General features: G+C 64.5%; 2 protein-coding genes across 2 annotated transcripts; one reads left to right on the top strand and one right to left on the bottom strand.

The window, feature by feature from the left end:
• Positions 1–354: 354 nt before the first annotated feature.
• HNRNPA1 (heterogeneous nuclear ribonucleoprotein A1) lies at positions 355–5,420 on the bottom strand. The gene is made up of 8 exons (XM_082011894.1): positions 5,400–5,420; positions 3,830–3,946; positions 3,402–3,548; positions 3,052–3,262; positions 2,878–2,970; positions 2,676–2,768; positions 2,344–2,415; positions 355–1,143 (listed from the first exon to the last, which is right to left on the bottom strand). Exons 1-8 carry the CDS (start codon positions 5,412–5,414, stop codon positions 866–868), a joined length of 1,026 nt encoding a protein of 341 aa, XP_081868020.1. The 5' UTR covers positions 5,415–5,420; the 3' UTR covers positions 355–865.
• Positions 5,421–7,654: 2,234 nt separating this feature from the next.
• CBX5 (chromobox 5) lies at positions 7,655–9,699 on the top strand (the record flags this gene model as incomplete). The annotated part of the gene is made up of 4 exons (XM_082011898.1): positions 7,655–7,791; positions 7,860–8,046; positions 9,343–9,440; positions 9,549–9,699. 4 exons carry the CDS (start codon positions 7,655–7,657, stop codon positions 9,697–9,699), a joined length of 573 nt encoding a protein of 190 aa, XP_081868024.1.
• Positions 9,700–10,681: the final 982 nt, after the last annotated feature.

Raw genomic sequence — 10,681 nt, 5'->3', positions numbered from 1 at the left:
AAAAGCGAAGGCAAGCGTTAGCGACCCGGGGGGGTCCCTGGGGAGGGACAGGGACGTGGGGGACACACACACACAGAAGCTGCTCTTACCTACAGCGTCCCTGCCCTGCGCTCTGCGGTGCTGCGAGGGGGGAGAACTTGGGGGGCCGAGGCCAAGGGGGCACCCCAGGGATTGGGAGGAGGGGGGCACGGGGCCCGTGAAGGGCGAAATGGGGCTGGGGGTGTGTGCGTGGGGAGCGGGGGGAAGAGCCTGAGCTAGTCTGCGCTGGGTGGGTGGGACAGGCTGCGCGCTGCAGCGGCCGACACCAGAGTGGCGTAGAGATCAGAAAATAGATATAAAAAAATAAAAATAATTAAAAAAAAAAAAAAAGACACATTTATTCAGCGTCATGTTGTGTTACAGTTAGCGATCGACAGCACGGGCGCGCAAATAAAACCGAGGCTCCCGGGAGGCCTCGTCGGAATGCTTCCACGGCACAGAAAACTAAAATAACCTGTTGTACAATTAGTCACAAACACAGTCCTGTTTCGCAAAGGAGACTTCTGTCTAACACACGTCTTCATGGAGCAGCCACCCCCCGCCACAGCTGTGAGTGGGCCGAGTTCCCAACTGGTGTAACCTGCAGCTTCCCTGTCCCTTCTCTGGCTCGCCTCTCCCGCTAAAGCTTTGTTTCCTGTTGAATAATACGGAATAAAGTTAATCTAAAACGGCCCCAGGGTCCAGGCGCCGCTTTGAGGGCGTTTGGCAGCTTTTTTTTTTTTTAAATCTTTTTTTTTTTTTTAGGGTTTTTTTGTTTGTTTCTTTTTTTTTCTCTCGGTAGTTAATATGCTGCTGGAATGGCTCGCCTGCCTCGCGGCGGACGGGCTTACCTGGATGTTAAAACCTCCTGCCGCCGCCGTAGCTGCCGCCGCCGCTCGAGCTGCCATAGCCGCCTGCGAGAGGGGATGGGGGGGTTAGAGAAAGGCTCTGGCACGGAGCGGATTTGGGGGGCTGCATCCCATTTCCCTCCCGCAGACTCACCGCCGCCGTATGGCCCCGAGCTCCTGCCCCCGAAGTTGCCCCCCTTCATGGGGCCGAAATTGGACGACTGGTTGTTGTAACTGCCGAAATCATTGTAGTTCCCCCCGCCGCCAAAGTTGCTGCCTGGGGAGGGAGACAGGGTCAGTGCGGGGAACGGGGAGGCACCGGGGATCTCAGGGTGGGGCTTAATGGGGAAGCCCAGAGGCCAGGGGGGTGTTTAATGGGTGGCCTGGAGGTACCCCATGGCCAGGGGGGGTTAATGGGGAGCCCAGAGGCCAAGGGGGTGTTTAATGGGGAGCCCAGAGGTACCCCATGGCCGGGGGAGGGTTAACAGGGAGCCCAGGGTCTGGGGGGGGTGTTTAATGGGGAGCCTGGAGGTACCCCATGGCCAGGGGGGATTAATGGGGAGCCCAGAAGCAGCCCATGGCGACACGGGAGTTTAACGGGGAGCCCAGAGGCACCCTAAGAACTGCGGGAGGGTTTAATGGGGAACCTGGAGGCAACCCCATGGTCGGGGCAGGGGGATTTAACATGGAGCCCAGAGGTTTGGGGTGATTTAAGGGGGAGCCTGGGGGTACCCTGTGTCTGAGGGGCTGTTTAATGGGGAGGCAGGAAGCACCCCAAAGTCAGTGAGATGTAAAAGGGAGCCCAGAAGCCAGGGGGGTGTTTAACAGGGAAGCCCAGAGGCACCCCATAGATTGGCATAGTTTAATGGGGAGCCCAGAGGCACCCAGGGGCACAGGGGGGTGTTTAATTAGGAGCCTGAAGGCACCCCACTGTCACCAGTGGGTTCTGATGGGGAGCCCAGAGGCACCCCATTTCTGCAGGTGGTTTAACAGGGAGCCCACAGGCACTGGGAGCTTTGGGGTGATTTAACAGGAAGGGGTGTTAACTGGGAGCCTGAAGGCACCCCACTGCCGGAGGGGGGACTTAGGAGGCTGGGAAAGGGGATCTCACCTGTGCCTGCTTCGGAAAGGCCGTTCCGCACGGCAAGCGCGGGTCCCCGGGCGGGACGCCGTCCTCCGCTGCCGCCGCCGAAGCCCCCCCCGCCGTTATTATAGCCATCGTAGGTGCTGCTGCCGCCATAGCCCCGGTTGCCGCCTGAGTAGCCGGGGCCGCTGCCGCCATAACCTGGGGGAGAGGAAGGAGGGCGCTGAGCTCCGAGGGCCGCCCCGGTGGGCGCGTGGGGGCCGGGCTCCGGGTTCGGCAGGGTGGTGGGCTGCATCCGCTGTCTGGGCCGGGCCACGGGGCCGGCTGGCGTCCTCGGCGAGCGGCTGGGCGCGTTGGCCGCTGCCCGTCGGAGAAATCCCGCTCTGGCCTTACCGTCATTGCCAAATCCATTATAGCCGTCTCCGCCGCCGCCATAACCGCCACCGCGGCTGCCACCAAACCCACCTGAAAAGAACAAACCGTTGTGGTTCAATCCGTCCACGCGGGGCCGGGCGGTTTAGAGCTGCCGGAGAGAAAAGTTCGGGGTGCCAAAATCCCGGCGTGGAGGGAGGAGGAGCGGCGCTCTGGCCGGGCCGAAGGGGGCCAGGAGCCGGAGCGGTGGCAGCCGGAGCGGTGGCGGCGTTTGGGCTAGGTTTTGAGCTGCGTCTCGAGCCGGTGGCGTCCCTTGCGGCTGGCAGCCGGACGGGTCCCGCCGAACCACTTACCACGGCCGCCGAAGTTGCCGCCGCGACTGAAGTTGTCGTTACCGCCGAATCCGCCTCCGCGGCCGCCGCCAAAATTCCCAGAACCGCTGCGGCCTAGGAGAGGGGGCGGAGGGGGGGGACAGCCTTTAGGAACAGCACAGGCAGCAGGGTCTAGCGGCAGCTCAGGGCAGGGGGGGAGCCGGGGGCCGAGTCGTGTGCTCACCTCTCTGGCTGGCTGAGGCGCTGGCCATCTCCTGCTTCGAGAGGGCTTTCCTCACCTCGCAGTTGTGCCCGTTCACAGTGTGGTATTTCTGAACTGGGGAGGGAGGGGGGAGATTTAGGGGAGGGGGGCACAAAGCTGGGTGCTCCCCTCCCTTTTGGCGCAGGCCGGACTTACTGACTATCTTGTCAACGGAGTCATGGTCGTCAAAGGTGACGAAGGCGAAGCCCCTCTTCTTGCCGCTACCGCGGTCTGTCATGATCTCGATGACTTCAATTTTGCCATATTGGCCAAAATAGTCTCTCAAGTGATGCTCCTCCGTGTCCTCCTTGATGCCGCCCACAAAGATCTTCTTGACTGTGAGGTGGGCCCCGGGCCGCTGGGAGTCCTGCGGGAATACAGCGGTGTGGGTTTGGGCTCAGGGCAGCTTTCCGTCACCGCCAAACCAGCTCTGGGCTCTGCCAGCCCCATCCAGCGAGGTCTGAGCCCCCCCGAGCTCTCGGGGATGGTCCAGGGCTCCTCCCTACCTCTCTGGATACGGCCCTCTTTGGTTCAACGACTCTGCCATCCACTTTGTGCGGCCGGGCGTTCATGGCAGCGTCGACCTCTTCCACCGAGGAGTACGTAACGAAGCCAAAGCCTCGTGAGCGTTTGGTGTTTGGGTCCCTCATCACCTGGGAGAACCGAGACATGTCAGGCCATGGTGAGAAGTCCCCTCAAACTGCAGCAGCCCCCCTCCATGAGGACATGGCTCCTTTCCCTCAACTCCTCACCTCTCGCTCTTACCCTCGCAGCTGCTCTCCTCGTTACCCACATCGTTACACCTCAAACCCTGTCAGCATTGGGTCACTGAGGGCTGATACTTGCCAGGCCTCGCCCCCCCCAGGAGGTGTCAGGGACAGAGAGGAGGCCGGGGAGGAGGTGGAGGGCACAGTGGGAGTTTGGGGGGCCTTACCACGCAGTCGGTCAGGGTGCCCCATTGCTCGAAGTGGCTGCGGAGGCTCTCATCTGTGGTTTCGAAACTGAGGCCGCCGATGAAGAGCTTGCGGAGCTGCTCTGGCTCCTTTGGAGACTGCGGGGCGGTAGTGACACAGGGGTGAGGGGAGCTGGACACCCCTTGCCCCCCAGATTGGGAGGCCCTGACACCCCAAGCTCCCCTGTCCATAGGACTGCCTCGCACCCCCACAGCTCCAGGGAGGCCCTGTCACCCCAAAATGCGCCCCCCCGGACTGTATCACACCCCCACAGCTCCAGGAAGGCCCTGTCACTCCAAAACGCCCACCCCCACCCCCAGGACTGCCTCGCAGCTCCACAGGTCCAGGGAGGCCCCGTCACCCCCTGTCCCCCCTCGCCGGACCCACTGCATCGCATCGTATCTGTCTTCAGCCCCAAAGAGGCCCCATCACCCCCAAACCCTCTCTATGGGGCCTCCTTGCACTCTTCCAGCCCCCGGGCAGCCCTTTCATACCCAGCCCCCCTCCCCCTCTCCAGCACTGTCCTCAGCCCTAGGGAAACCAAGCCAGCCCCAACCCCCATCTATGGGCTTCTCCAGGACCGCTGAGATCCCCAGTGCCAAAATGTGGGGCTGCACAGCCCCAGGGAGACCCTGGGGACCCTAGCCTCCATTTAGGAGGCCAACCAAACCCAGGGAAGGCCCTGTGAACACACAACCCCAACTTGTGAGGCTGCCTGTTTCCTCAAGGGGCCCAAGACCCTCCAATGTCAGTCTGTGGTGCTATGCAGGCTCCAAAGGGACCCTGAGCCCACCTAGCCCTCATCTGTGGGGCAGTGCAGAACGCTGAGCCCCCCATAGGCTCAGTTTGTGGTGCTACCCAGGCCTCAAGAAGGCTCTAAACCCTCCCAGTCCCCATCTGTGGGGCCGCCCGAACCCCAAAGGGACCCTGAGCCCTCCAGATCCCATCTGTGGGGCCGACCAGGACCTAAAAGGACCTTAAGCCCCGATAGCCCCCAGCTTTGGGGCCACCCACGCCCCTGAGCACAACCAGACCCCATCTCTAGGGCGCTTTTGGCCCCTGAGGCCCCCCGCCCCGGCCCTCATCTGTGGGGCTGCCCTGGCCCCAAAGGGACCTCCGAGCCCCCCCAGTCCCCACCCATGGGGTTGCCGAGATCCCTACGGGGGCCCGGTCTCCGTGGCCCCCCCAGCACCACCCCCCCCGATCCCGCCGCCCCCCCGGCCCGACCTGCGCCCTGCGCATGCGCGGAGGCGGCGCGGCCGCCATCGCCCACCCGAGCACAAAGGCGCGCACGTGGCCCCGCGCGCGGGGAGCCGCGGCGGGGAGGGGGCAGCGCGGGCGCGCGCGAGGCTGCGCATGCGCCGCGGGGGCCCCCCGGCGCGCAGCGGCCCTTCGGCGCCTGCGCAGATGGCGGCGGGCGGGCGACGCGCGCAGGCGCAGTGCGCGCGGCCCGCGCGGCGGCGAGCGGGGCGGCGGGGGCGGGGAGGCCGCGGCGGGCGCCGGGGGCCGGCGGCGGGGCGGGGCGAGGCTGGGGGACGACGGGGCGCTTACCTCGGACTTGGCCATGGCGGCGGCGCGGGGCTGGGCGGGCTGGTCGGCGGGCGGCTCAGCGCGCGATGCTCCCTCTGCGAGGCGCCGACACAGAAAGGGGCCGAGCGATGCGAGCGCCGACGCCTCACTCCGCCGCCCCCGCCGTCCGCCCGCCCCCCGGCCTCTCCCATTGGGCGGCACCGCCCGCGCCGCGCCCCCGCGCCGCCTCCCATTGGGCGGTGGGCCCGACCGACGCGGCCTCATTGGCAGCGCCCAGCCGCTCCGCCCGCGCTGCTGCCACCGATTGGTCAAGGCAGGAAAGGTCCCGCCTCCGCGCCTCACGGATTGGGCGAGGCTGCGGCGTCCCCGCCCTGCGCCGCTTTTCCCGCTCCGACCCGGAGACACCCCGACGCTCCTCCGATTGGCTCCCTAGTTGGCGATCCCGCCTCGCGCCTCCGTCTCATTGGCTAGCGCTGCGGCGCGGCCGTTCCAATTGGCGGGCGCGGCCGTCGCTCAGTGCTGCCCGGCGGCGGGCCCGGCGGAGATCGGCGAGCGCGGCGCGGCGGGCGGCAGCAGCAGGGCGCGGCAGCGCCGCGGCGGCGAGTCCCGGAGGCGGCGAAGAGGGGCCGCCCGCCCGCCGGCGCCCAAGGTGGACCTGGCTCGGCGCATGCGTAACACGGGGCGGGGGGGGGGGGCGGGCGAACGCATGCGCGGAGCGCGGCCGGCGGCGCCTGCGCGCTACGGGCGGTTTTGGCGGGCGGAGCGCGGAGCGGCGGTGGCTCGGAGGGGCGGCTAGACCGCGGCGGACGGGCCCGCGCCGGAGCCGCTCCCCGCCCAGGTAGCGGCGGCGGGCGGTGAATGAATGGGGGGCAGGGCGGGGGCGGGCCCCACGGGCGGGATGGGCAGGCGTGCTGGCCAATGGCAGCGGCGGGGGGCGGGGGCGAGCAGTGGCCCGCTCGGCCAATGGCGGCAGCGGAGGGGCGGGACGACGCGGGGACTGATGGTAGGGCCGGGCCAACGGCGGCGGAGGGGAGGCGGGGCAGGGCGGGAGCGAGCGGCGGCGCTCTCAGCCAATGCGCGAGCGGACGCTGGGGCACCCCCGGCCAATGGGGAGAGGTGGCGCGCTGCTCGCCCCGCCCCCGCGGCCCGGTCCTCTGTGTAGCGCCAACCACCGGGACCGGGCCGGGTCTGTGCCGCCCCTGGGCCTGGCCTGGCTCGGCCCCGGCTTTCCGGTCGGACGAGCCGGGATAAGCCGGTCCGAACCGAGCCGGCCCTTTTTTGCCTCAAACTAGCGCTTTTTTGCCTCAAACCGGTGCATTTTGCCTCAAACTGGCGCTTTTTGCCTCAAAACCGCAGCATTGTGCCTCAAACCGGCGCTTTTCTTTTGTTCCTCCACGACTCCCACAGGCAGCTTTGCGATGCGACGCTGCGGGGCTCCATTCCCATCCCTTTTACACCAAAACCCACCCTTTCTACACCCAAAACTGCTCCTTTTTCTCTCAAATTCATCCCTTTCACACCCAAAACGTTCCGTTTTACACCCAAACCGCCGCCGGTAAATCACGGTGTCCAGTGTGGGCCTTTGCCGCCCAGCCCTGCCGGGACATGCCACCCCGGGAATGAGGAGGATGTGGAATTTCCTGGCTCCGTCGGTGTTTTTTTTAGGGCTGATTTAAAAAAAAAAACGTTAAACCCAATACTTTAAAAAAAACCCCAATTTTGGCTGCGTGCCTTAAAACCTGTTTGGTTTTTGTTAAAACCCCAGGGCTTTGCTATTAAGCAGAAAATTTACCCCAAAACAGTCAGGGCAAATGAGGGCTTTCCCCCTCCTTTTTTTTTTCCCCCTTCACCCCTTTTTAATTTAACTTTAAAACCCCTCGAAGAAAGGGGTGAGATTTTTATTTCCGTGTTATAAATTGGTGAAGAAATGGGCCTTTCCACCAAAGCATTTCTCTGTGCCTAAAACTCCACCATTTTTAGGGGTTTTAACCCAAATTGCATTTCTCTGTGCCTAAACTCCCACCATTTTGGGGGGTTTAACCCGAATTACATTTTCCTGTGCCTAAACCCCCACCATTTTAGGGGTTTTAACCCAAATTACATTTTTCTGTGCCTAAAACCCCACTGTTTTAGGGGTTTTAACCCAAATTGCATTGAGAGGCGCCAGCTCCTTCGCCTCCATCTCTTGGTTTTAAGGCTTTGGGGGGTGAAGTGTGGCAGCGAGGTCCCCGATAACCCCCCCCGGCTCCCCCCCCAGGACCCGTGGGCGCTGCGCTATGGGCAAGAGGAGCAAGCGGCCAGCCGACAGCTCGTCCTCGGGAGACGAGGAGGAGTATGTGGTGGAGAAGGTGCTGGACCGGCGCGTGGTGAAGGGCCAGGCCGAGTACCTGCTGAAGTGGAAGGGCTTCTCCGAGTAAGTACCGCCGGGGACGGGGGACGGTGACGATGATGGTGATGATGATGACGGTCGTTTGGTGGCAGGGAACATAATACTTGGGAACCGGAGAAGAACCTGGATTGCCCAGAGTTGATCTCGGAGTTTATGAGGAAGTATAAGAAGATGAAGGAAGGTGACGGGAACAAACCACGGGAGAAGGCGGAGAGCGCCAAGAGGAAAGGAGGGCTGCCCGCTGGTGGGGAGGACGTCAAGGCCAAGAAGAAGAGAGAGGTGACGGGGGGAGCCCCACCACAGGGATGGGCACCCAGGGGTGGGGACAGGCACCCAACATGCCTGGGATGGGGACAGACACCCACGAATGGGGACAGGCACCCAACATCCCTATGATGGGGACAGGCACCGAGGGACGAGAACAGGCACCCAGGGATGAGGACAGGCACCCAATGTCCCTGTGATGGGGACAGGCACTGAGGGACAAGAACAGGCACCCGAGGATGACGGGCAACCAACGTCCCCATGATGGGGATGGACACCCAGGGATGGAGACAGGCCCCCAACATCCCCGTGATGGGGACAAGCACCCAGGGATGGGGACAGGCCCCCAACATCCCCATGATGGGAATGGGCATCCAGGGACAGGGACGGGCAGGCACCCAGTGTCCCCACGATGGGGATGGACACCCAGCCGTTGTTATGGATTCACGCATGCCAGCCCCCATGACAGGGCCCGACCCTGGGATCACGCTGGTGGATGTCAGGTCCACGGGAAGGTTTCCAGTTCCTCTTTGATTAGTTCTCGGGTGCCAGCTCAAGCCGGTACCTCCGGAGAGGGACCCCCACCCCAGATCACGCCCCCCAGTTATACCTGTACCACCCATCACCCGATCCCCAAATCCAATCCCTTAATTCTGGTCGGTGGTCTCTTGATTTCTTACTGGGTTTCGCTGTCGCTGGACTGGCCTTCTTCTGGAGTGACCTCCTTCTCCCAGAATTGTCTCCTTGGTCCTTACCCTCTTCGTGCCACTCCCATCTGCCCGATTCAGCCAGTTCTGTGTCGGCAACGTTAGTTTTATCAGAAAGTTTTGGCTCGGTCAGCTCCTGCGGCCTGAGGCTTCAGTTTCTGGCGCCGACCAAGGCTCTGCAGAGGGGAGAGCACAGCTCAGCCAGTTTTTAATAGAACACCATGAGGACGGGCACCCAGCTGTGGAGACAGGCATCCCGCCATGGGGATGGGCACCCCACTAGGGACAGGCACCCCGTTATGGGGTTGGGCACTCCGCTATGCAGATGGGCACCCTGCCATGGGGACAGGCACCCAGGGATGGGGATGGGCACCTCGCCATGGGGACAAGGACCTAGTGATGGGGACAGGCACCCAGTGTCACTGGAATGGGATGGGTGCCCAGTGCGACCACAGTTGGGCTGGACACTCAGCTGTGTCCCCAGTGATACCCCCAACCCTGTCACCTCCAGCTGTCAGACACCGGGGCTGTAACCCGCGCCCCTGGGCGTACCCGCTCTGCCTCATCCCCCCAAAAAATCCCTTTTTTGCCCCCAAATCCGCAGAGCAATGACATCGCCCGGGGCTTCGAGCGGGGGCTGGAGCCCGAGAAGATCATCGGTGCCACCGACTCCTGCGGGGACCTCATGTTCCTGATGAAGTGGTGAGGCCGACCCGCATGTCCCCAGGGCGGGGTGGGGGGGGTGACCACCACCTTCCGCGTGTCCCCCCTGACCCACCCATGTGTGTGTCTCCATCCCCGTCCCTGCAGGAAGGACACGGACGAGGCTGACCTGGTGCTGGCGAAGGAGGCGAACCTCAAGTGTCCCCAAATTGTCATCGCCTTCTATGAGGAGCGGCTGACCTGGCACGCCTACCCCGAGGACACGGACAGCAAAGAGCGCGACGCCCCCCGGAGCTAAGGCGGCCCCCCCTGCCCTGTACATAGCCCCCCCCCCCATCTCGTGTCGTCCTCCTCCCCCCCCACCATGTCCCCAGGGATCACCGTGCCCCTCCCCGCAGATCCCCTGGGCACAGGGGAGGGGACGGTCACGCCTTTGGGGGACACTCCCCCCCCGGCTTCTCCCCCACTCCTCCTCTTTGGGGGTGTCTGAAAGGGGGGGGGACGCCCCCAGCCCAAGCGGTGGGGCAGGTTGGGGGGGCTCGGCCCCGGGTTTTTGCTGTTTTTCTAAGGTCGGTGTTTTTAGCTGGGGCCCCCCCGGGGTGTCCCCATGTCCGTCCGCCCCCCCTCCCCCATATTTGCTTCCAATAAACGGTCACTTTTCAGGACCTGCTGCTTCGTCTGGGGGCGGGGGCAGGGACTGAGGCCCCCCAGTGTCCCCAGTATGGCCCAGTTCACTGGGACCCCTCATTTCAAGAGGGCTGGCTACCCACCCGCCCCAGAAAGGGGGCGGGGCTCGGGTCGTCTCGGCCGTGCCTCTGGCGCCACCTGGTGGGCGCGGCGCGGCGCTGCGGGCGGGGTGGGCGTGGCCGTGGGGCAGCGGGGGACACCACACACGATGCGGCGCTGGTGGGCGGAGCAAGGGGGGCGCGGGTTGTCCTAGCTCCCGCTAAGGGACACGCCCCCCCCCGGCTCTGCCAGCGCCGCCCGCCCCCGCCAGGGGTCGCCTTTGTGCCGCCGAAGCCTGCGCCGCACCGCCCCCCCGGGAAAGGGCGGGGCGTGGGGAGACCACGCCCCCTTCCTCATTCCGGCCCTGTGGGGCTACGACCCCCGTCGTTTCGTCTCCCCCCCCAAGGGCCCCCATGTTCCCACTCGTGTTCGCGACACCGTTCTGCCCCACTGGGGGTGGGTGGGTGTGGGGGGAAATGTTCCCGCCGCAAGGTACGATGGGAAACTCCGCGCGCCGCCCCGTGATGCAGCGCGGCCCCGCGCAGACAAAGAGC

Source organism: Phaethon aethereus (genome assembly GCF_964289735.1).
Source record: "Phaethon aethereus genome assembly, chromosome: 29".
In the NCBI taxonomy this organism is placed as follows: Eukaryota; Metazoa; Chordata; class Aves; order Phaethontiformes; family Phaethontidae; genus Phaethon; species Phaethon aethereus.
The sequence above is the reverse complement of the archived record's forward strand: the minus strand, read 5'-3'. Positions and strand labels throughout refer to the sequence as shown.